General features: G+C 36.1%; 4 protein-coding genes and 1 long non-coding RNA gene across 6 annotated transcripts; 3 read left to right on the top strand and 2 right to left on the bottom strand.

The window, feature by feature from the left end:
* Positions 1-119: 119 nt before the first annotated feature.
* ARP4 (actin-related protein 4) lies at positions 120-7411 on the bottom strand. The gene is made up of 21 exons (XM_021977072.2): positions 7126-7411; positions 6942-7033; positions 6027-6197; positions 5877-5950; positions 5496-5576; positions 4884-4944; positions 4701-4750; positions 4006-4060; positions 3669-3746; positions 3522-3575; positions 3210-3263; positions 3071-3131; positions 2869-2920; positions 2579-2645; positions 1766-1825; positions 1584-1646; positions 1271-1333; positions 1019-1083; positions 720-788; positions 494-568; positions 120-406 (listed from the first exon to the last, which is right to left on the bottom strand). Exons 1-20 carry the CDS (start codon positions 7136-7138, stop codon positions 523-525), a joined length of 1329 nt encoding a protein of 442 aa, XP_021832764.1. The 5' UTR covers positions 7139-7411; the 3' UTR covers positions 120-406; positions 494-522.
* Positions 7412-10413: 3002 nt separating this feature from the next.
* On the bottom strand, positions 10414-12783 carry MSRB1 (methionine sulfoxide reductase B 1). The gene is made up of 5 exons (XM_021976727.2): positions 12442-12783; positions 12069-12180; positions 11138-11203; positions 10845-11042; positions 10414-10737 (listed from the first exon to the last, which is right to left on the bottom strand). Exons 1-5 carry the CDS (start codon positions 12632-12634, stop codon positions 10710-10712), a joined length of 597 nt encoding a protein of 198 aa, XP_021832419.1. The 5' UTR covers positions 12635-12783; the 3' UTR covers positions 10414-10709.
* A 291-nt stretch (positions 12784-13074) lies between these two features.
* LOC110772283 (pfkB-like carbohydrate kinase family protein) lies at positions 13075-16285 on the top strand. The gene is made up of 4 exons (XM_021976715.2): positions 13075-13810; positions 15255-15440; positions 15795-15990; positions 16079-16285. Exons 1-4 carry the CDS (start codon positions 13136-13138, stop codon positions 16168-16170), a joined length of 1149 nt encoding a protein of 382 aa, XP_021832407.1. The 5' UTR covers positions 13075-13135; the 3' UTR covers positions 16171-16285.
* Positions 16286-17221: 936 nt separating this feature from the next.
* LOC110772028 (asparagine--tRNA ligase, cytoplasmic 1) lies at positions 17222-21087 on the top strand. Of its 2 annotated transcripts, none has more exons than XM_088251499.1 (7): positions 17222-17493; positions 17912-18454; positions 19101-19691; positions 19875-20131; positions 20221-20350; positions 20457-20515; positions 20738-21087. In XM_088251499.1, the coding sequence occupies exons 1-7, from the start codon at positions 17230-17232 to the stop codon at positions 20919-20921; spliced, it is 2028 nt and encodes a 675-aa protein (XP_088107625.1). In that variant the 5' UTR covers positions 17222-17229; the 3' UTR covers positions 20922-21087. The 2 variants fall into 2 exon arrangements, with proteins under 2 accessions (XP_088107625.1, XP_088107626.1); XM_088251500.1 differs by having other exon boundaries at positions 17353-17493; positions 17955-18454.
* A 1064-nt stretch (positions 21088-22151) lies between these two features.
* LOC110772945 (uncharacterized) lies at positions 22152-22964 on the top strand. Its single transcript, XR_015835386.1, has 3 exons — positions 22152-22434; positions 22559-22617; positions 22721-22964. It is a non-coding gene; the product is annotated as an uncharacterized LOC110772945 (long non-coding RNA).
* The last annotated feature ends 904 nt before the right edge of the window (positions 22965-23868 follow it).

Here is a 23868-nt window from a genome sequence, read left to right as displayed (position 1 = left end):
TAGATGGTATGAGGTCCAATAGTAATCACCACAGCATTTTATTGTTGGTTTGTTGTTTCCGTTATTCTAGTTGAATATATTTTATGTGTTTATGAGAGAGAGAGAGAGAGAGAGAGAGGTAGTAGAAAAGGTTGGTCTACAATAAGCGTTAGTCATTTAAAACAGGTTCAACAATATACTTTGAAACGATGAGCACCACCACAATACACCCCCTAATCAATTGGACATTAATTTAACATGTGCAAATCTGCTGAAGTAGTGAAAAGTATGCCACAGAACAAAATAAGGGATCATCAGTGTCTGTTGATACAAATCAAAGCATTCTATCATCCGTATCGGCGAAACAAGTTTGAAGCTTTGACAATTCTGGAAAAGGTTAGCATGATGGAGGGAGCATATGAGAGACCTGAAAACACCAGAGTAATTTCATGTTTATAATTTTCTTCTTTAAAAAAATCTGGATGTAATAATTAAGAGAAGATCAAGCACAAACCTTTCCTACTTGCAGTCTGGAAGACAATTTCAAGGGCATTTTCTTTGTACATAAGAAGCCCCATGCTCCTCATACCTGTTGATTGCAATTACATGAAGCAAAAAATCAATAGAGAACCACTAAACACTCTGTATGATTTCTTAATCATCACTTAAAGACGTATATCATTTGATACCGCTAAACAAGATAGTCTAAGTGCAGGCACAGGTGAAATCATGAAACTTACTCAGCCTTGGAGAACCACATTTGCTGGAATGAACCAAGAGACGCCAGTATACTCCCACCTATCCAAACACTGCAAAAAAAAAAAGCCATAATGAAATCAAGGGAAGAGAAATTGTACGAATGTTATTTTACCAACATTACATTTAATAACACAAGCAAGTAAAACTATAACTACATAAAGGTGAAACTTGAAAGGATTTTACTGAGTGAAAGCTTTATCCAGTTAAATATGCTCTAAGTGTATTCTATACGAGAGAAGTAAAAAGGTTCAAGTTAAATATGCTTATGTATTGGCTTTACCTGAATCTCCTTTCAGTTGAATTCCCACTCGCCAATACTTTAACTCTAGCAGCTTGAGGAGACTCCTGCACAGAGAGAGAGAGAGAGAGAGAGAGAGAGAGAGAGAGAGAGAGAGAGAGAGAGAGAGAGAGAGAGAATTATTAACACCAACCCATTGAAACGATATAACAAATAGAATCCAAATTCATTAACCAAACATTGGCTGAGAAAAAAGAAATATGATCATGTTAGTGCTTCATTGAAAAGCAATACCTCCAGCAAGTCTTTCTCAAGGCGTTCCTTTAACTGTTGCATTGATGCTGTGCCACCGGCAAGCTGATTAAAAAAAGGAGCAACCATATCATATTTCTGAAGCGTGTTCCACTAAGTTGTACATCAAGGAATTCCAAGAATGTAACAAATTAAGCAATTTTCAGGAAGTCTTCATATTTACCACAGAGATTTTCAACACTTATTCAGTAAGTCCCACCCAAACATAGTTTTTTGCATCCAGATGTCTCTACTAAACTCCTTTATGCTAATAGGTTTTGTTAATTAGTTGGGGAAAAAAATTCATGCATTTTACCAGTATACTACTAAATAATTCACGACGAATGTCCACGTCACACTTGTTAATGCTCTCGATAACCTGGAGAGAACAAACAATAAGAGTAAACCATCTGTTAAAAAATGAGGGGGAACAAAAAGAAAAACAGATAAACAACTCCATGGAAGCACCCACTCATTGGAAAATAAAGCACGAATTACCATTTGAGGCAAACCACGAAGAGGAGCAATCTCTGCAAAATTCTCAACACCAGGAATTGTCTGACATTTCATAGAAACAAAATAAGATAGATAGAACTTGTAGGAAATGTACCAACTAAAACATATATTTAAGCAACCAATCCATCAAGAAATCTCTTCAACAGAATAGCATTTGGTAACATTGATATCACAGTAAAATCAGAGATCAAACTTTTTTTATCAAGTGCAATTTACAGTTAACTTTTAAAATGTGGTCCAACCCTTTTTATTTATATTGTAACATCAAATCCTCTAAAATTCCAACTGTGTAACCACGTATAAAACTGGCCAATTTCCTAAATTTCATTAAGAAAATTATGTATCAAAATATCACCAACTTTAGTAGACATGAAAAGAAGTTACTACTCTTCCTAAAGCCAATTTACTGATTGAAAACTTAAAACAGCCCACAGAAACAAGCTTAAGAGATATTCTTTGAGCCATCAATTATCTAAGTGGAAAGAACTACTGAAAATGCACAAGGTTCACATATGATGGACCTCTTGTCCGCGCTATTTTGTGCATTATCTTCTCTTTTTCAGTAAAGTTATTGTTTCTTGTCAAAAGAAAAATGCTCAAGATGAAACAGCCATATCTCACTTTACACAAGGTTCACATATTAAGACAAAATTGGAAACTTGAAAGCGTCAATTACATGAAATTATGTAACAGACAATAATAAGAGCATGGTTAAATGCAAATATGTCCCATGAGATTTCCAAGCATTCAAGAAAAAGTTAAAAGCAGGCATCATGTAGTTTAGAAGACATCCACCTGAGCCAAGGATGGGTTAAATAGAATATCAGGAATCTTGAATCTATCCGCTCCAATTTCAATTGTCCTGTATCATGATCACAAAGTCACTACATATTTATAAAACAAAGAAAAATTAAAGCTAATTAAACAGTATTCAATTTGCACAAGATTAGGCAGTCATCATTTAATGAGTTGCACCATGAATTAGCAAGACCGATAACAGACCTAAGGAATTCGAAGATGCAAAAGAATAAGGGAAACAAGAACCCGCTTAACAATAGAAAATCATAAAGTAGAATAAGACTCACTGGCCATCAGGAAGCTCATATGAGGTCGTTGGAATGTTTGAGTATGCGCTTTCTGGAAAGAAAAAAAAATGAAAATCCTATTAGAATTCTAAATGAACATTTTTGTTTTCCTTGAAGATTAAAGCATTTAATACAGCTATGGACATAGCAACAAGCCTTCTTAAATCACTAAAGCGCATAAGAGAAAGGAAGAATAGCAAACCATCATATGGAGTGTCAGGGGCTCTACACACACATTCTTTGATATCACTAGCAACCACCCTCTGCCACAAAGCAAAATTCAGTAGAAAAGGAAAAAGAATACGACTTTTTAATAAGAAATATTCTGGTAAATCACAGACCTGGGAATAGAGTTTGTAGCTTTCTGTGGTATTTGGAAAATCAACATCTACCACCTACAACATTGAGATATGGTAATAATGATATAAAGCTATAAATAAATAAGTCTAAAGCTATATATGTGCATCTAAGTTGAATATTGGCCAAGTCTCAAGATTGATTAAAAAATAAACACGTGCAAATTCCAGAGGAACATAATAATCAGGCAGCTGGTATGCACCAAGCCATCAATACAATTTTCAGACTGGAAGCATATTGCAACTCTTAATCCTCAACTATTTGTGAATACATCCAACAATAAAATCAAAAAGTACCTGAAACTCTCCAGGTCGCGTTTCCTTTCTCTTGAAAGAATATCTGGGTTTAATCTACAAATAAATACGAAAATAATTAAATAAAAAAAAGGAGAGCAACTTCAGGCAAATGATTACCCTCCAAATGAAATTTACTTAGTCACTCACCGTCATTCCTTTACTTTCCAAACTTTTTGTCAAACAATCAGTAAGAAATTCTCCTCCAATAGGAGAAGATGCCACAGCCTGTAAAAAGTTGAACAAGCAAAATATGATAGTATTAAACTTTTAAAGCAAAAACCCTTCTTAAATTTCCCATTTAATTCACTTCTGACAGAAGGTTGGTAAAGGCATTTATAGAGTGCAAGAGGCCACTATACGAGTAGCTTACAAAGAAAATCAAGTAAAATTTAGCTCAACATGAAATGTAACTATATAAAAATGACCTACAAATTAACTTGTTCTGGAGGTCAATCATCTAATTTGATTGGAAAGTGAAAAGTACCTTTTGAAGAACGTAGCCATCATGAACTGGAGCAACTGTGGTTGATCCTCCACCACTGGATGAATTTTGCAATTATGCGCAATACCATATGTTAGTTTTGCACGCCATAAATCCAGAAAAAGCATAAAGGGGCAATAAATACATCAAATCATACTAGAAGCAGTATTAAAAACTTCAACAAGTACATTGCACAGTAAACAATTTCAAATTCATAGATGTAGTATTCCCAAAATTTCAATTGATACACTGTCTAGGTTTATGATTTCCTAAAGCTACATTCAAAATGTACTTATTTTTCTTCAGATTTAAGAAAATTTCTGCATTTTCGTCCACTTTTACTGACATTTCCACTGAGATAGATACTTTGGTTGACATGTTTTGAAACTGAACTACTGATATTGAATTGGTATAAACATTCTCTTCCTTGGCAAGACATGCATCTTAATCTGTCCTCCTATTCCTACTTACGATTAACATAAAGCAAATAGGTATAGGTCCATGGTCTGCACCAAACCCCAAGTTGAGCCCCAAGTGAACAATTTGACTTAAAATAAGATTATGTATATGTGTGGAAAAGAAAGGATGCAACAATAGAAATGATATACCAAATTATATAAGATCGGCTTAAAACAAAAAGAAGATGTGAAAGTACTAAAATTATATGCAATCATAGTCAAAATTATGTAACCTCCTACCTATCAACTACTAACGAGGTAGCACGGCCTGATGCAAAAGATGTGAGAACCTGGCATCAAAAGTATTCCAGTTAATCACCAATTGCAGACTGATTTTTAAAAGGAACAAAAGAACAGATTCTGTAATACTAATCCATGTTCTACAAGTTGGAATCAAGGAGATGAGATGAAGAGGGGACATACAGCATTCTTGGCCAAAAATAAGGCAGGAACTTTGTACTTTTCAAACATAAGCTCCGCCGTCCTGTCAGGTACAAGACAAACCTTAATCACTGAACATAATAACTAAAAACATATAGACACACCAATTAAACCATAAATAATGATGGAGCAGATAATACCATTTAGATCAAAACCTTTTATCAAGTGGGTTGGGCATAATTATTACAAGTTAAAAACTTTAAAACAACAAAATCAAAGTATGCAACAATGGTACAGGAACATAATGAATACATCAGTATGCAACATAATCAAGACACTGATACTGATAGTGTGGTTCTTCCCCTCTATCCCAGAAATTTGCCTGATATAGCAAAGGTTCCCCTATATTCCCGAGATTTCCCTGATATCTGCCTTCAACAGAGCAAAAATGCTTGATTTCCACCGACATGATCCAACCCTAATAACCAAAAAAACCCCCTTATTTAAGCTATCTGTACGGTGGATATTTTTATCCTTGACCGTGAAGTCCATGTTTGTCACAAAAGAATACATTAACAATTACATAAGCATTTTGGTTTAACTAGAGAGTCACAATTGTGAGCTAATGAGAAAATTTAAGAATTGCTAGCTTACCTTTCTCTCTGTTGTTGAGTGTTAGAAGATGGCTCTGCAAGTAGCATTGGATGCTCTTTAGGATCAACCAATAGGCATTCCCTGAAACAAATAGCAAGCACTTAGTGACATGGTAATATACAGAAACAGAATTAAATAATTGGGAAACCGAAATTGCTAGATGGACAAATAACTGGGAAAATGTAAAATCCAAGCCTTTGGGTGGTAAAGTGAAGCTACAGTATTACATACATCTGTTAAGTCCAAATTAAAATTACTTGAATAACAGAATACAGTTGAATATGAGAAGCTTCTAAACACATGAAGATACTCCCAGAATAATTTGAAAGAGTAAATAAATTTAAAGCATAGTAGAATACTGATTCATCCATTAGTAGTTACCTAAAAGCATGGTCCCATATACCCTCCACAGCTTCCCAGTCAACAATAACTCCATCCTTTATGGGTGACAGCACCTGATAGAACAGCAGTAGTTAATCAAAGTCTTATAGAAAAAGTGCTCGAATGACAAAAGCTTTTAATTAGACTGACCTCCATATGATCCCGACGGTACCCTAAGGCTTGAGATCCCACATATAATTTGCGTTTTCCCTTGGCTTTGTCAGAATCAAGAGATTTGGAATTACTTTTTGGATCTACAGCAGGTCCAGAATTATTTTCTGTTTCAGTTTCAACTTCCATTTGATCAATCGATCCAACAACCTTAACAAACAAAAACAGATACCAACATCAGTTTTAAATTTTTAATTTACATATGAACTAGTAATAATAACTCTCCAATTAACGGACTAAAACATAGTAAACAAATTCTACACCTAATTCGACGAATTTAATAAGTAAGGTCCATCCTCTAATGCTCAGAAATTCAAAGCATATATTCTAATTCCATAACTAATAAATTCAAAAAATAAGAAAAGTTCCAGCCATTCTGCAAAAATTCCCAACTGATTCAAACGCAACCATGAACTTCCCACCTAACTGCATAAATCCCATCAACTTTAACACCCCCTCTACTGAAGATGATTTTCCACCAGTACTGTCGCCTTATCCATCATGGTGTAGGAAGGAAAACTCTTAATCATTCTTCTGGATAAACGACAACCTATAATTCTAAAATCTTTGGGACGGTCCTAACACCAGACATGTACCCAAAAGGCTACAATTCTTTAGCTATGGTTTAAAAAATTTCAAATGGGTAACTACAAAGCCACACACATTCTGCATTGTCAGTAACTTGACCCAGATTGTAACATTTCCTGGATCTATGAAGCGGAAATGCTTAGTATTAAACTACAAGTTTGCATTTTGATTAGGCACAGCAACAAAGTTGTGAACTTTATAACGGTAACTAGTAATTGAACAAGAAAAAGAAGAACCCAAAGTAAATGTGATTGACATTATGAAAATTTTAGCTGAACTATTTAATAGAAATAAATAAGCACATACTGATGGGAAGACTGCCTTGGGAGCATCCTCGCCGGCGTAGCCAGCTTTGCAAGTGTGGGAGCCGAGGTCAAGAACAATAGCCGATACTTCATCTGCAAACCAGAGAAAAAGAAAGCCCCAAAAAATTCAAATCAGAGAAATCTAATATAGCATGCAAGTGTTGTTAGGTTTTTCATGTACTCACCGCCTCCGTACATAATTGAAGTTGAGGGAGAGACGAGTGAGGGAAGAAGAAGATGGTGGTCTGGGTCTCGGCTCTGCGAGAGCGAGAGCGGGCGCGGGGGAGAGAGGGAGAGGGTTTAACGGGTTTGGATTTCGGGGTTAAATATTATGGTGGGGGGTTTTTGTGCGTACAGTTGTTTCTTGGATTTGGGTTCCACGCTTCCAGTAACAACGAGTAACGACTAGCTTTTCGAACGGGTTAGCTCAAAATTCATATATTTCTTCCTTTCATAAAAGGTTAAGCTTCAATTGAAAATGGTTTTTAGCTTACTGATTAATAGTTTTGGATTTGAACCCCATGATATCGTGATAATGTATGAGAAAAATCCCATAATAATCATGATATCCTGCAAAAGGCTTTTTTTTAAAAAGTTTAAATTTATTTTAGAATTAAAAAAGATAATGGATAGTTGTGTTCCATAAAAAGATGATCCATTATCTGATTTTTCTTTTAATTTTAAATTTTTTTAATATGAAAAAGTGTGAATTTACCATAATATCCTCATTTAATTAATAATTTTAATTCTTAATGTTTGCATTAACCAAGGGCATTTTATGGTATTTTGAATGTTTCACCACTATCTTTTGCTTTATATATATAGATTATAGCTTGTATTTAAAAATATAAAAAATTAAGTTCGCATATGCGGATTAGGTTAGTTAGTTAGTGTAGTGAATTTGTTATTGTACTCAAGTTCGAATCTTCATTCCCATAAATTTGCTTTGCTTGATACTCCTTCCTATGGATTCCTTTCCATGAATCAAATGTCTCCTAAGTAGGGGTGGGCACAGTACAGTACGGTATTTAGCTCGTACCGCTTCCAATACCAGAAATTAAAGCCGGTATGGTACGGTATGGGATTATCGTTTGCCAAAGTTGGTACTATACCATACTGTGCCAAATGGGTATCGGTACCATTTCGGTACCAAAATGACACAACTTAAAAATGAACCAATTCAATATTCAACATATTCTTTCACCCAAATAAGTGATGCCTAGGTTATAGATTCAAAGATTCAACATGCTCAATATCCAAATCCTAATCAACATATTCAATATCCAAATCAACCAAATCAATATCCATCAACAGATACATCAAATCCAAATGGTTAAAACTCATGCCTTATGGCTTACAAACCAAAATAGTTAAAATTATGTCTTATGCCTTATGGCTTACATACCCAATAACAAAGCTTAGTCAATTTTTAACAAAAGATTCTCTATATTATTATTGTTTTTTATATGCTAATACAGTGATGATGCCAAAACCGTCACGTATGATTAGTCAATGAAAGAAACCATATAAATGATGCATACATGGAAATTTAAGAACAAAATAATGAAGATATTGATCTTCTAACTAACAGAACCCAGAGGCCACTCTGAAAACTATTCTAGGGTAGAATAATACTGTTTTGAAATTTAATACAGGAGGTTCTTGTTTGTATCCCACAGAAAAAAGTTAATGGAATTCATGTCCTAGTTACAGAAAGGCTTTTACATGTTTCTATTTGAAACATCTTTTAATTATCAAATGAATCAAAGAAAAAGGCTCTATGAACATACACACAAAGGCTATCAAAATATAGAAAAAGTAAAAAATCAACAACACATCACAAATGGCATAATCCAGAATCAATAACACAACACAAATACTTATATTTCAATATGAAAAAAATATATATATATTTCAGTATTCAGTACGGTATGGTACTGACCGGTACCAAATACTTGATACTGCTACCATACCATACTCTATTGGTACAGTATGGTATGGTATCGAATATCTTCCCATCCTAAATGACACGGTATGAAATCGGTATGGTACGGTATGGTTAGTGTACGATTTCAGTATTTCGGTTTTAGATGCCCACCCCTACTCCTAAGTAAAATGAGATTTCTTTGCTTGATGCTCCTTCATATGAATTCCTAATCAAAGCCTCCTAAGTGTAAAGAAATTTAGTGGAAAATTATATCTCCTCCGTTTGGATGAAGGAATTAAAAATTATATAGAATTCAAAAATGACGAAATTTAGATTTACATCGTTTCAATTTATGGCAATTGAAGATTTCAGTGTTTGGATTTATGTATGTCGAATTTGTAAATGACATAATTTTGTAAATGACACTCTGGAAATTGTGAAATGACACATATTTTGGTGGAAATTAAACTCGAGAATTTGATGCCGCAATTTCCACGATTTTTTCCGCGCATCATTTAATAAATTCTGCTCTTAAGTTACCAAATAAGGGAATGTCAATTTCTCCTTTTAAATTCTCGACCTTTAGCTAAATTCCGAGTAATTTTGCCTCATCCAAACAGAGGATTAGCTTAGGATTAGGCTACTCGGAGAATTTGATTCCTTCAATGTAACAAGAAAAAGACTACTGGAAAATTTGTTTCCAAATACTAAAGTTATGAAACAAATGTGTTAAGCACCTATACTTTATTTATTTATTTATATATATATATTTGGTTTAATTACAATACACGCAAGTCTTCTCGAACTTATTTATTTTATTTCTTAATCCCATCATTTTATTAAATAGATAATTTTTTTTTAATTTCTTTTATTTCTTAATCCAATCCTTATATATATATATATATACAGTTATTCTCTTATCCGGATGTTCGCACGTTATTATCGTGCGGATCCTATTGTAAACAGGCAGGAAAACAGAGAGGGGTAGTACAAAATACACTGCGTCCGCACGATAATAACGTCCGGATGTCCGCATAAGAGAATTTCTGTTAATATATATATATATATATATATATATATATATATATATATATATTTTAAAAAGCGTTTTTTTAATGAATCAATTAAGAAATGAAAATTACAAGAAAGATACAAAGAAGAAAGCAAAGAAGAAAGCATTCCTCTTCCTATTTGCCTTTCCCTCTTCTCACAAACATTGAACTTTCATGTCAAGAAAGAGGTGCCTGATCATCGAGCTACCTCATAGAAAGAGTACTTATATTAAAAAAGCACAATACTTCTCGGAACTCCTCCTTACAGAATAATGTGGCTTAATTACAAATTAACATGTGTCCTTTTTTATTTAAAGTCTCAAAAGTGTTTTTTCATTTTCTTTCATTAGTATAACTAATTTCTTTTTTTATTTCATACCTTAGTTAAATTTTAAGTCTTTTGTGGACTTTTCTAACTCCTTATTGGTAAGGAGGGAAGTATTGTCCTCTTAAAAATGGAGAGCAAACTGAACAGTTTCGTAGAGGTGTTAGTGTAGTTTGCAAGGGGAAGGCCCAAAATGTTGATATTAAAAGAAGCAATTCCGCCAATATCCTGCAATCTAATCTATACATGAGATATTAATAGTAAGATGTATATTTTGCCTTAGGAATTGCCCATATACACTTTAGGTCCTCATAAACATGGCTAACATCTTCTTTTTCATGAAGAAACATGGCTAACAGTTTGAATTTGTGAGTTCATGAAACAGTTCTGTCCACGTCTGTAACCGACTGGCAATCCTCCGGTGAGCCGGCACAAAAGAGTCACCCTCTTGCGAGATTTTGCTTCCTACTCTGGTTTTAGTTTCAGAGAGGCACTGCAGGGGTAGTTTCTTGTCATAACAAGTCCACTATAAAAGCTGAATATATGGGGAGAAAGGGCAAGAAAAAAAGGAAAAGAAAAATATGGGAATCGATTACTTACCTGTTTATACAGTAACGCTTTCCTGTGGGTGGTGGTCCATCATCAAAGACATGGCCAAGATGAGCATCACATGCGGCACAAAGAACTTCCGTGCGAGGCATGATTATAATTGACAAGTCTAACTTGGACTTCACATTGTTTCCTATTGGCTGGTAATAAGATGGCCAACCGGTTCCACTATCAAATTTGGTAGATGATCTGAAGGAGAAAATATTTTTATCGATCGATGTTAAAAGAGTGCGCAAGAGCATAATATTCAATGAAAACCCAAAATTAGCTAGAATAGTACTTACTCAAATAGAGGTGTGTCACAACATATGCAATGGTAAGTTCCTTGAGTTTTGGTATTCCAGTATTCCCTGAAGATTAAGATAAAAAGGCCAACATGAATAACAGATGAAATTTGATAAGAGGAATGCAAGTAGCTAACTGTCTCCATCGACATCAGTTGCTTGGTTGTGCTCATGTGGGAAGCAAGCATGAGCAACATTTTTCATTCCACCACGTATTCAAGCTTGCAACTGGTAAAAAGATTTTTGCGGTTGAGCAAGGCTCAAGGCTGAAAAGAGAAAAAATCCATCCTTTATGCTCTATACTATGATACTATCCTAAGTACTTTTGTCCTCACCCTTTTCCTAAGTCAGAAGCCAGATTCCAACCCTATAAAATGCATACAGAAACTTGCTCATGTTCGCCTCATGACATGGTTAGAAAGTCCTTCTGACTTATTATTACGCAAACACAGCCAATTACTAGCTAGCCATTCTTCAATTGTTTGTAAAGAAAGGCTAGTAATTGTCTTTGTTTGGTCAGGCTTAGGCCCTCCTCCATTCGAGAAACCAAAAAAAATGGCTAGTAATTCTACTTCTGAGCTAGCGGAAAATGTGCATGCCACATAACTACAATGCATGAACTGCAAGAAAAATTTTCCCACATCCTACATAGATATTTTCCTATTATACAAGATTCAAGGGGAATAAGATAGCAGAGACCACAAAGAACTAATCAGCATCCCTCTATTACCAAAGGCCTCTTTAGGTCTGAAGAGCCTAACATAACTTGCAAGATGAAAATTTTGCTTTGAAACTTCCTAGTAGGTCCTCAAAAGCTCCCAAAAATGAATAAATTTTCAAGTTCAAAATTTCAGCTAACAAAGTTGGAAAGATAGTGGATCTTCTGCAATAACAAACATCAAATTCCAGATTAAAGAAGCAGATAATATACCCAGTGAAAGCCCTCTCTGTTCCCTTTTGACGAGTGATGTAAAACTGTTCCTGGGTAAGCCGCTTCTTCCATTCTTGATCACTTATAGATTTATAGTCAACCACACCTGTCTCTGCACATGACCAGCAAACAGAAACACAACATAAAAATTATGATAATCAAAGATTCTTTATCCTGCACATACATAAATGAAAATCCATTTCATGTGAGAAAATATTTGAACTTTTAACAGAACTGGGCATCACCCAACAGCACAAGGATATTAAATAACATATCTTTCTACAAAATCCAATATCAATTTTCAAAATGGAAAATAAATTCAGATTGACTTCTTCATTGGGTCACCATATATATACACCTAAATAGAAAATACCTTGAGAACTTCTGTCCGGTGAAGAAGCATATGAACCCATTGCACGAACAGAGAAGCAGAGCCTCTTGGGTTTGGCCAAAGGTCGGGAATTCAATACAAAATTCTTGGATTTCAAGCCAAAGACGAACTGGGTTTTCGAGGAAATGTAAGCTGCTGTTGTCGGTAAGCTTAAACTACAACCAGAAGATGCCATTGACGAACTGAAACTCAACTCTCTTATATAGCTTCTACGTTTTCCAACAACAATCGCAAATGGGTATAAAATCGTTAGCCGAGAATGATCTTCTGTTGTCGATATGAAACGAGGGATGGTGGTAGGTCAATGCTGGCCGTTCGATTAGTGTTTTGTTTCGGTGTTGATTTGAGATCGGCATTTTGATTCGATAGATCACGGACTTGGAGCAGCAAGATTTGTGTTTCGGCCACGTGGCTTCCGTTTACATGAATTTGGAGAACGAGGCTCTCTGATGACCACGTTAGGTCGTTTGGATTTTTTTAGATTTTACCTGACTCGTCCCAATTTTCATCTAATTTGCGGGAAGGGAGATACAAACTGAGGTGTAAAAATGTGAAATCACTGTTGTTACCAACTCGCCAATCCACCTGCTAAAAAGTATTAGAATTTTCGATTAGTCCTACAAAGCTACTTTCTGAGAGAGAGAGAGAGAGAGAGAGAGAGAGGAGAGAGACTGCAATGAGTGCCATGAGAGCGGTAGCATTTTCACCATCAAATCAATGGTACGATAAAATCCAAACCCATTTCTCAAACCACCCAAACAGAGCAATCAACACAAACCCACATCTTCAATTCAACAACACCACCCAAAACCAATCCAATAGAAGAAACCTATTTCTTTGTTTCTCCACAGATGCATCAAAAACTCCAAACCCACCAACCCCTCTCACCATCACAAGCTCACCTCTTGTTGTAGTGGGCTCAGCCAATGCAGACATCTATGTGGAGATTGACAGGCTGCCCAAAGAAGGCGAGACCATTTCAGCCAAGAATGGCCAGACCCTGGCTGGTGGCAAAGGCGCCAACCAGGCTGCCTGTGGAGGCAAGCTTTCTTACCCAACATACTTTGTGGGTCAGGTGGGTGAAGATGCCCATGGGAAGCTGATCACTGAGGCTCTGCGGAGTGGTGGGGTCCACCTTGATCACTTGAGTGCTGTTTCTGCTGCACCCACTGGGCATGCTGTGGTGATGTTGCAATCTGATGGGCAAAACTCCATCATCATTGTTGGTGGTGCCAACATGCACTGCTGGCCTGAGAAGCTTTCTGATGAGGATTTGGAGGTTGTGAGGAATGCTGGGATTGTTTTGCTTCAGAGGGAGATCCCAGAATCGGTCAACACTCAGGTTGCAAAGGTCAGGGCTTTTCTAATTTTTAAAATTTTTAAATTCACTTTTGTTTATTTATTTAATAGTAATCAAATTGGATGTTACACTTTGGGTAATGAGGAAAGATGGTAAGCTTCTTGGAGATTGTTGTCTTCTGCTAGATTAGAATCACTTGCTCTTACAATGACTTTGTGAAGTCTTTGATGATTTAGTTTTGATTTTAATCACAACAGGATTCGTTTTGTTGAAGGTGTTTCAACTTGAAATCTAAGGAAGTTTCATTTACTTTGTTACAGAATGGAAGATGATTGGCCATATGATAGAGGAATTGAAATTTATGTTATTGGCATTTGTGATTATGTATGTTGGGTATTAGAAAGCTTTGAGCTTTCTTGGATCTAGTTAAAAGGGCTGATTGGCTATTGTATGCGTGAATCTCTGCAGTATTGATGTTTATTTTAGGCTTTTTGTTCTGTTTTTCCGGCAAGACGTTTCCTTCAGTTTGTTGATGAGAATGTGGCAGGAAGATCAAAGGTAGAGATATTGTGAGTTAAACTGAAGGAGTTTTAATAGTACATTTTTGAGTTGTGGATTTTTATGGGGTTTCCAAACTGGATGTGAACAACAAAAAACAGTATTAGCTCAACAGCACACTGGTTCTTTAGTAATCAACATAATAGCTTGATTGGTTTTGTGGGAGAAGGAAGATCCATGTAGCTTCTGGAAGGCATTAGTTCAACCAACTTTGTGTTTGAAATTACAAGTGATGTCTTGCTCAGAATAGCTTTTTCAGACTAACTTATTGAATAGAATAAATGCTCAGGAAGGTATACACTTATATTTTACTTGTCGCATGTGTGTGAATCTAATTAAATAATCTATGTTGTTTTTTGCCATGTGAAATTGAATGATTTAATAGTGACTTCTTAAACTGTATGTGACAATTATGACTTCTACAGAGCTGTAAAGGATTAAATTGGTGTGAAGTGCTATTGATTTGGATATTTGAGTCTAGAATTGAGGCCTGTGCCTTGTAAACAACATAACACCATATAGGATCTCTGCAGGCATAAGGTAATTTGCTCAAGGATAATCAGTCATTTGCTTGATAATCTGTTTAATCATAGGATCTTTTTTTGGTTTAGTGCTGATTGGGACTGTAGTTGTCTTGTTGGCTTTACACCATACCTTCCACTGATAACCATTTTGTGTTAAAGTTGAATCCGATAGCAGACCACACTCAAGTCACTTCAAGTACATGAGGCAGTTGGTCTGTTCTTAGGCATCAAAGAGTGACCATATAGGCCCTTAATTTTAATTGCCTATTTATCACATAAAGTTTATTTATTTTGAATTTCAACATTGTGTCCCTTTAAATAGTGGATAAAACTATAAACATTCTGATTCTATTGGTCTGTGTTGTTGTTTGTAATAATTTCATGTATAGTCTGATATACCATTTTATATTTAGGCTGCCAAGAGTGCAGGCGTACCAGTCATTTTGGATGCTGGAGGAATGGATGCACCAATCTCCCAGGAATTATTGAACTTTGTTGATATTTTGAGCCCAAATGAAACCGAGCTTGGTCGTTTGACAGGAATGCCGACTGAAAGCTTTGAACAGATTAGTCATGCTGTGGTGAAATTTCATAAAATGGTAAGTTTTGCTGCCAGAAGTCTTCAAAGCTTTGAACAGATAGTCATGCTTCAAGACTGCCATTTTCTATGATTTGAAGATTTTTGTTTTTGGTGTCTGAAACCTGAAGATTCATTATTATGCATATCATCTAGATTTGGCATAAAAAGAACCAGGAAGGGAAATACCATGCAGATATTGGAATCTGGTATTTTTATGACATTCTAACACTATTCCTATCAGCTTTCTTGTGTTGGCTCTTATGTTGTCATTTGGTATTGATTTGGATGATAGTATGTCATTTAAGCACAATTGGAAGGTGCTCGTATATCCTAGCTTGACTAAGCCATAGTTTCATTCTATGTCTAATTTCAGGGTGTTAAGCAAGTCCTAGTGAAGCTTGGGTCCAAAGGGTCTGCTCTATTTGTAGAAGGTGAAGAACCAATTAAACAATCTGTCATCTCTGCTGCAAAAGTACTCGATACAACTGGAGCTGGTGATACGTTTACTGCCTCTTTTGCGGTGGCTCTTGTGGAGGGCAAGTCCAAAAGGGAGTGCTTGAGATTTGCGGGTATGGGCTGCATCAACCCTTATTCTATTTTGATTATGTTTCTTTAAAAAAATTTGCTCATGATTTTTTCTGTTTTCATTTTTTCCAGCTGCGGCAGCTTCTCTTTGTGTTCAAGTGAAAGGAGCCATTCCTAGCATGCCGGAGAGAAAATCAGTTTTGAATCTTCTTCAGTCTCATTGACGATAGCTTGTATCTAAGATAGGTACAATAAATTTTCAACATGCTTGATGGATGTTGCCTTTCAAAATGTATGCCTTTAAACAAAGAAGCTTGCGGATGGCACACTTTGAAGTGACTCCTACAAGTCCAGAGGTTACTCCTAAAAGCGCAGAAATTACAAAAATCATTAATTTCAAGGCAAAGATTTTAGTCTGCGGATGCAGCAAGCAGCAATGTGGGATGTGAGAGAACGTTCAAACGCTGAACCATGAGCGTTCGAACGTGCTCACAACCCACATTAGAGAATTCGTTGGAGGAATATATACACCCACTTTCCATGCCATGCCCCGCTGGAGGAATATGTTCTTCCCACAAACAAGTCCTATCAGCACCGAATATGAACAAAGTCGGACCAACCAGAACCAGAACCAGATATGGTTGAAAAAGAACCAAAAAAAAAAAAAAAAAAAACTAGTGGAGCTATAAAAGCCACAATTTGCTCATCCATTACACCTAAGAAATAGACAGAAAAGTAGTTGTGGTAACACAAGATTAGACAAAAACAAGAGAATACTCTTGCTTTTGGGCGGGAGTAGGATTATGATAGATATAAGGTTCCATTTTTTGCAGTGTGACAAAAAATAAAAAATAAAAACATTACAAATACACTCATATAATTTTTCAATGAAATAATGAAACACTTTTTTAAAAATACATTATATTTTATGTTTTATAACCTAATTTCCTCCTTTATTATATTTGCCGATTTTATTACTTTGGCCCCGCAATTTCAATTTGTAGCGGAATTATAAGAAATTTGACTGATCTATAAGATGTTTTTAAAATCCTCTAATTTAAAATGATAAAATTAAGCCTAAAATTAACAAAATAGAAAATACGTAGATCAAAGTGGTAAATCAGCAAACTACAGGGACAAACTTTTTACCTTTTATTTATTTTCCAAATTTTTATGTTCTTAATTGGGTGGAGATGTGGCAAGTTCTAATTGGATGAGAATCCTACTCAGCGTAGGTGAAGTGGCAGGGTTTTTCTTATATAATAAAGGAAAACTCCGCGTAGATGAGAATCCAACCAGAAAAACTCATTTCCTTCGCCGCCGCCTCCTCTAAGCTCTCCTTCGCCCACTCTTTCTCAGCTCTGTCACTCAGTCTCTCTCTGTCTCTTTGCGTCGAAGACACACGCCACCGCACAGGCGCAAGGCGCACACCATTGGTGCGGCGTCACACCGCCTTAAGTCAAAGATTCCGTTCTCTGGCTCGCCGTGAGCTTAGTTTGTCATCTTCGTCTCGGCATCGCTTGCCCATCTCCGTTCTCTGCAATCGGGTAATTTTTCATCCGGATTTTTCACCTTTTTAATGTTCATTAATTTTGATATATAGCTTATGTATATGTAATTCGAGTTGATTTATATGAAGTTGTGTGTGTGTGTGTGTGTAAATATGTTGTTGAGTGTGCGTGTCGTTGTGGGTCTCATTGATCTGTCATCTGTTTACTGAAATTTTTATTCTTTTTGCTTTTTCCTACTTGGCCATTGAAATTGCAAACCCAGAAGAGTGAAGCATATGAGAATTAATCTGAGATGGATAGCACATTCATGCATATTCTTAATTTAATGAAACTGCAATGCTCAAAATGAAACGTATGGTTGTTTTTGTGTGGATTGACAGCGAAGTATTTAATTGAATCTGCAATGCTTAATTTAATTGAATTTGAAGTTTTAATCTGGTTTAAATATTGACAGCTATTTCATAGAGAAGTTTTTGAATTCCGACTTTTTGCCTTAGGTTACAAGTTACAACACCTAATGGCTGACGATTTGACTGCGCAACTGGCCACAGCAACCTTAGACAGCAATGCCTCCGTTCAAAGAGCGCAATTTTCTGATAGAGTCCCCATTAAATCCATCATTTTGCGGCCTGATGGAGGGTCTGGGTTAGCCGGGAAGCTAGCCCGGGTTGGTGGGTGGGTGAAGACCGGTCGGAAGGCAGACAAGGATGCATTTGCATTCCTGGAGCTGAATGATGGGTCATGCTCGGGCAACCTTCAGGTCATTGTGGAAGCAGACAAGGCTGACCTTGGGCAGCTTGTGATGACTGGTACAAGCTTGGTCGTGGATGGCGTGCTTAAGCTTCCCCCAGATGGGAAAAAGCAGAAGGTGGAGCTTCGGGTCGAGAAGGTGATCCATGTGGGTCTGGTTGACCCATCGAAGTACCCGTTGCCCAAGACTAGGCTCCCCCTTGAGTTTTTGAGGGATTATGTTCATTTGCGTCCCAGAACCAACACGGTAAGCTGTTTGCATTGACTTGAAACATGCATAAGCTCATAAACCATGCACAAGCTCATAAACCATGCACACAGATATACTATGTGACTGTATATATATATACTTTTTTGAATTTTGTTGTTATCAATGTGATTAAACTCTATATGCTATACATTTATTGATTAGAAACATGATCAACATTTGTGTGATTAAGGTAACTGTATATGCTATACATTCAGTGGGGCTTTAGTTTATTCACATTATAGGGACATTACGTTTTCTTCTTGTTTGGTTGATTGGAAGCAGCTGTTTCTTAGGAGCGTAAATAATGCTTTGGTTTTGGACTGATGTTAGAAAGTGCATTTTTTTCCATTGTAGCTTAGTCCTTACTGATGTGATGCTGATTGGACAGCTTGTCCACCCTGGTTCTACTTTCTTGTTTTGGTATTAATAAAACTCTGTTTTCTTACAGAACAAATAAATGAAATTTAAATTTAATGGTTGATTGAACATGAAACTGGTTTTTGACGGAGAGATGTTAAAGAGCAGTTGTTGATGATAATATGTTGCCTCCGAGGCCTTTTTCTAATTTCACTTTTTTATAGGACCTCTTACGCTTTTAATAATTAGTGTGTGATTATCATGTATCTTGTGTATCCACTTTCAGATCTCTGCAGTCCTTAGAATCAGAGATGCCCTGGCATATGCAACCCACACATTTTTCCACGATCATGGATTTCGTTACGTGCAGACTCCAATTATCACCACCAGTGATTGTGAGGGTGCTGGTGAGATGTTTCAAGTCACTACCTTGATTAATGAAGCTGAAAAGTTGGAAAAGGATCTTATTGAGAACCCCCCTCCATCAGAAGCAGACATTGAAGCTGCCAATCTTATTGTCAAGGAGAGAGGAAGTGATGTGGCTCAGCTCAAGTCTGCTAAAGCAAGTAAGCAAGAAATTGGTGCTGCTGTGGTTGAGCTTCAAAAGGCAAAGGATAATGTCGTGAAACTGGAGGAGAGATCCAAGCTTCAACCTGGTATCCCTCGAAAGGATGGGAAGATTGATTATACCAAAGATTTCTTTGGCCGTCAAGCCTTTTTGACTGTTTCTGGCCAACTACAAGTCGAATCTTATGCATGTTCTCTTAGTACTGTCTATACATTTGGGCCAACTTTTCGAGCTGAGAACTCACATACTTCGAGGCATTTGGCAGAATTCTGGATGGTGGAGCCTGAAATAGCATTTGCAGAGCTTGAGGTGTGTCAAGCTTAAATCTAGTGTAGTCTTCAATATACATTTTGGATTTTAGTGTTTATTTTTAATCTTATTGTCCATGGAAACGTAGAAGCTGCCCCTTCCTAAACTTTTTTTTGTCCATGAATTTTCACATCTGAATCTTATTTTCCATGCAGAAGTCTTACAGTTTGTGTATTCATGCAGGATGATATGAACTGTGCAGAGGCGTATGTGAAATATCTGTGTCAGTCGTTACTTGACAATTGCAGTGAAGATATGGAATTTATGGCTGACAAAATTGATAAAAGTTGCATTGATCGTCTAACAATGGTCGCTAAAACACCCTTTGTTCGGATAACTTATACAGAAGCAGTGGAGCTGCTAACTGAGGCTGTGAAAAATGGTAAGAAGTTTGAGAACCATGTAGAGTGGGGGATTGATTTGGCATCTGAGCATGAAAGGTATTCCCATAGCGTTATTCTGCTGGTTTGTCTTATTACAGTTTCTGATTAAATTTAGCGTACTAATTTATTGCTTTGCTTTTGTGCAGATACTTGACAGAGGTGAGATTTCAGAAGCCTGTTATTGTTTATAATTACCCTAAAGGGATCAAAGCATTCTACATGAGGCTCAATGATGATTCAAAGACAGTGGCTGCTATGGATGTCCTGGTACCAAAGGTGGACATTATACTCTTAACATTCATATCATCGAGTTCAGTGCTCTGTTGTATACTTTAGCAGTGTGTATAATTTGTGTGCTGTTTATGCTTTTCTTATATTTCAGGTGGGAGAGTTGATAGGGGGAAGCCAAAGGGAAGAGCGTTATGATGTTATAGTGAGCAGGTATGAGAACTGTAGGGTGTGATTGATCACCCCAATGGTATCTTTTTTGTCTGTTTTAGTGATTTTTATCTGCTATTATTATTATTATTTTCGTTGGAGTACTCTTCTGCACAAGGTTTTTGATAGCAGTTGTTTTGCCCCTCTGCATCATTCGAGTAATGGATAGTTTGATGTAGTATATTGACTTGACAAATGTATTGTTTGATTAATCTATTATTGCAGGATAAAGGAGATGGGTCTGCCCCTTGAGCCATATGAGTGGTACCTTGACTTGCGGCGCTATGGGACTGTAAAACATTGTGGTTTTGGTTTAGGCTTTGAACGAATGGTTCTCTTTGCTACTGGGATTGACAATATTAGAGATGTTATTCCATTCCCCAGATATCCTGGAAGAGCAGATCTTTGAATCAGTCCTCCATAGGTTGATAGGGATATGTATTTTGTGTCTCCATTTTGCTATTATCCGAGTGTTATACGGTTACGGCTGATTATTTATTCCTAAGAACATAGAACAAAAGAATTGCTGTTGTGAAATTGTTTTTTCCTTAAAGAAGCAGCTCTGCGCTTTATTATCTGGAATTTCACTTTTAATTAGCATTGTACTTGCTCGGCCAGGGTTTTGCTGAGTTCCACGGTATGCCCAGTGGCAATTGTCTTCCCCTTTACTACTTTTACAGCTTTGATTTCGTCCCTGTTAGTTTATTGGGCACAAACCCTTTATCGTTCAAATGCCCCAGTTAGTTTCCATCTGAAAAATGAAACACGAAGCCCGTTTTGGTGGGCTGGTCTGGACTGGCTAGGATGAGTTTTGAAGCATTGGACTAGGTTGGCTTGGATTTTAAGTCCACTACCTATTTAATTTTGCACCAAGCAACAGACTGGAGTTGAGTTCAAAATTTTATTTTATTTTTTATTTTCTTAACAAGAATCAGATGCAAATTCCTAACTTTTTGGCTCAAATTGAAGGAAAACCCCGACTTTGTGCAAGAATTAAACCAGAAACTCAAACTCATATCAAGATCTAACCAAAAATTAGTTTCCAATCTCAGGTCACGAAAAAAAGCAGAACATTTGAACAAAACAAACGCATCATTCGACATCTAACCCAAAGATTCGCGAAATCTGAGCTTGTTTGAGTAAGGAGAGAATAGAAGAGAGGATAGAGGAGAAGAAGGCAAACCAAAGATGACGAAGAAGGCAAACCAGAGACGACGACTTCATGCTGAAAGAGAAGACGATACAACGACTTCGTTCTAAACCACATCCAGCCCGTTGTGCACTTAAAGTCCACCAAACAACGACTGGACCCATGTACATTTTAATTGAATATATCCAGACCAATCCAACTCACCAAATATGATCGAAGGGCCTAGTCTATTAGGTTTTGGCAAATTTGTAATTCATTCATCAGAAAAAAGAAATTGTACATGATTCGTCATTTTTCGTCATATATATGTCCACTGTCCTCATCCAATTTAAAAATCTTTCCACTTGCAGAATGAGTGCGTGTGAGATGGTACTATCATGAAATGTTATTAATTCACTTGTTATAATACAAGTGAAAAATGACAGGAACACTGAAATTACTCATCAGTTAATTCTTTCATTTGGTACAGCATTTGGCTCAAACTCATGATGTATTATATTATGACTGCATGCACTTGATCATCTCCCAACTGTACACCGATCCCTCACTAAAAAGACAGTAGTCAAATACATGTCTATTTGCCCGATATCTTCTTGTTCCCTTCAATGCATTAAGCCTTCTTCCTCTCTCTCTCTCTCTCTCTCTCTCTCTCTCTCTCTCTCTCATGATTGCTAGTAATGAGACACTATGAACTTTTACTTAATTTTTCTTTTAATCCTAGTCTGCCATGATCTCTTACCTTACTCAAGTTTGGCCACAAGAAAACTACAAGGTATCTCATCTCTCTCCCTCTCTCTCTCTCTCTCTCTCTCTCTCTCTCATACACAAACAAAAAATATATACAACAATTCTAATGATCTCTACTTGACATATGCGTCTATATGTGTGTGTTTTAGATGTGGAGGAGACAAATAAAGTGAGAAAATCATCATCAAATGATGATTTCCAGGACAAGGTGAGGTGATCATATATACGTATGCTTTTACAAATCAATGAATTACGATATGTTTCTCTTATTTTATTTCCTGATGATCTTTTTGATTTCATAATCTCAACAGCAGTCATTGTTTGAAGAAGCCACCGATCATGTCCAAAGGAAAGTGTTGCACGAAGTACATTCAGGACCAAATCCCATCGGTAATTCTATTCCTCATCAGCAGAAGGCCAACACATCATTACAAAAAACTCCCTAGTCTCTTCTTTCCATTGCTATACAATGTTCCCAATGATTACAGGAGCAATTAAGCTATATTTGCAAATTTTCTATTATATGCTAATAAACATGATTAAATTTTTTTTATAGCTAGCTAGAACAATTAATACATAACAAAATGATTAATTATCTTCTTAAATAATATATATTCTTCTGGTTCAATCATTCTCATCATATTTTGATTTGGGTTTACTATTTGATTACCTGCTTTCCATGCTTTATTAGTTCTGGCTTTACAATAAGTTAAAGTAAATGCTTGACTTTTGAGTAAATTGTTTTTTTTTTTTTGGGCTTATTAGATATAATTAAAGATATATGTACGGTTCAAACATAGACTTAGCCAAGTTGGCTAGAGCAGATGCTATTCCCACTCTGCACTTGAGTTCGAATTCCCTTCCCCGTAGTTTAAATTAGATTAAAGTAGAATACCGCTTGTATAAAAAAAAGGAAAGACATATGTATTGTTTTTCTCAAAACTCAAACTCAAGTAGTTAAACTCATTCAACTCATCATAAAGATTTCCATTCACTCACATAACATAACCTAACATGTCCTCACACACAGCTCTTCCCACGTGCAGCAGAACAGATTATATATCAAGGTACGTACATTTGTCTACGCATTAATCTAAAAAGTAGTGAGAATATGGAAAAATTAAAGCAAACATTTTACTTTAGGCTTTTCTACCAAAAGCAAAAAAATGTAGTCTATATTTAATAAGAAAATAGGAAGGAAAAGAAAAGATTAGACTTCAAATCTTCCAAAATAGTGTCCGAGTTCAAATCACAGTACTTTTGGCACTGTATCATGTAACTTTTGAACAAAATAAAAAAGAGAAATCTCAATTTCATTTGGACTATTTTCTTATATATGTCTGTCTATCAACTTTAAAAAAAAAAAAATTGATTAGGAAATGAAAAAAAAGCTGTTCCTAACAGTACGATGAAAAGAAAAATGCACTAATGGAGTAGTGACTAGATGACCAAAGGGCCT

Source organism: Prunus avium, chromosome 4 (assembly GCF_965620075.1).
Source record: "Prunus avium chromosome 4, drPruAviu1.hap1.1, whole genome shotgun sequence".
Lineage (NCBI taxonomy): Eukaryota > Viridiplantae > Streptophyta > Magnoliopsida > Rosales > Rosaceae > Prunus > Prunus avium.
The sequence above is the reverse complement of the archived record's forward strand: the minus strand, read 5'-3'. Positions and strand labels throughout refer to the sequence as shown.

Bases quoted from the DNA above. Each gene is read 5' to 3' on its own strand.
- ARP4 (XM_021977072.2), bottom strand. The intron at 4,751-4,883 runs GTATGTCCCCTC...TTTTGATGCCAG, and splicing joins TATTTTTGGCCAAGAATGCT to GTTCTCACATCTTTTGCATC. The intron at 3,132-3,209 runs GTCTGTGATTTA...GCTTTGTGGCAG, and splicing joins GCTACAAACTCTATTCCCAG to AGGGTGGTTGCTAGTGATAT.
- MSRB1 (XM_021976727.2), bottom strand. From the start codon at position 12,634: ATGGCATCTTCTGGTTGTAGTTTAAGCTTACCGACAACAGCAGCTTAC. The intron at 11,043-11,137 runs GTAAGTACTATT...TTTCTCCTTCAG, and splicing joins TGTGACACACCTCTATTTGA to ATCATCTACCAAATTTGATA. The intron at 10,738-10,844 runs GTAAGTAATCGA...CTACCCCTGCAG, and splicing joins AAGCGTTACTGTATAAACAG to TGCCTCTCTGAAACTAAAAC.
- LOC110772283 (XM_021976715.2), top strand. From the start codon at position 13,136: ATGAGTGCCATGAGAGCGGTAGCATTTTCACCATCAAATCAATGGTAC. The intron at 13,811-15,254 runs GTCAGGGCTTTT...TTTTATATTTAG, and splicing joins TCAACACTCAGGTTGCAAAG to GCTGCCAAGAGTGCAGGCGT. The intron at 15,991-16,078 runs GTATGGGCTGCA...CATTTTTTCCAG, and splicing joins GGAGTGCTTGAGATTTGCGG to CTGCGGCAGCTTCTCTTTGT.
- LOC110772028 (XM_088251499.1), top strand. From the start codon at position 17,230: ATGAGAATCCAACCAGAAAAACTCATTTCCTTCGCCGCCGCCTCCTCT. The intron at 19,692-19,874 runs GTGTGTCAAGCT...GTATTCATGCAG, and splicing joins TAGCATTTGCAGAGCTTGAG to GATGATATGAACTGTGCAGA. The intron at 20,516-20,737 runs GTATGAGAACTG...CTATTATTGCAG, and splicing joins TATGATGTTATAGTGAGCAG to GATAAAGGAGATGGGTCTGC.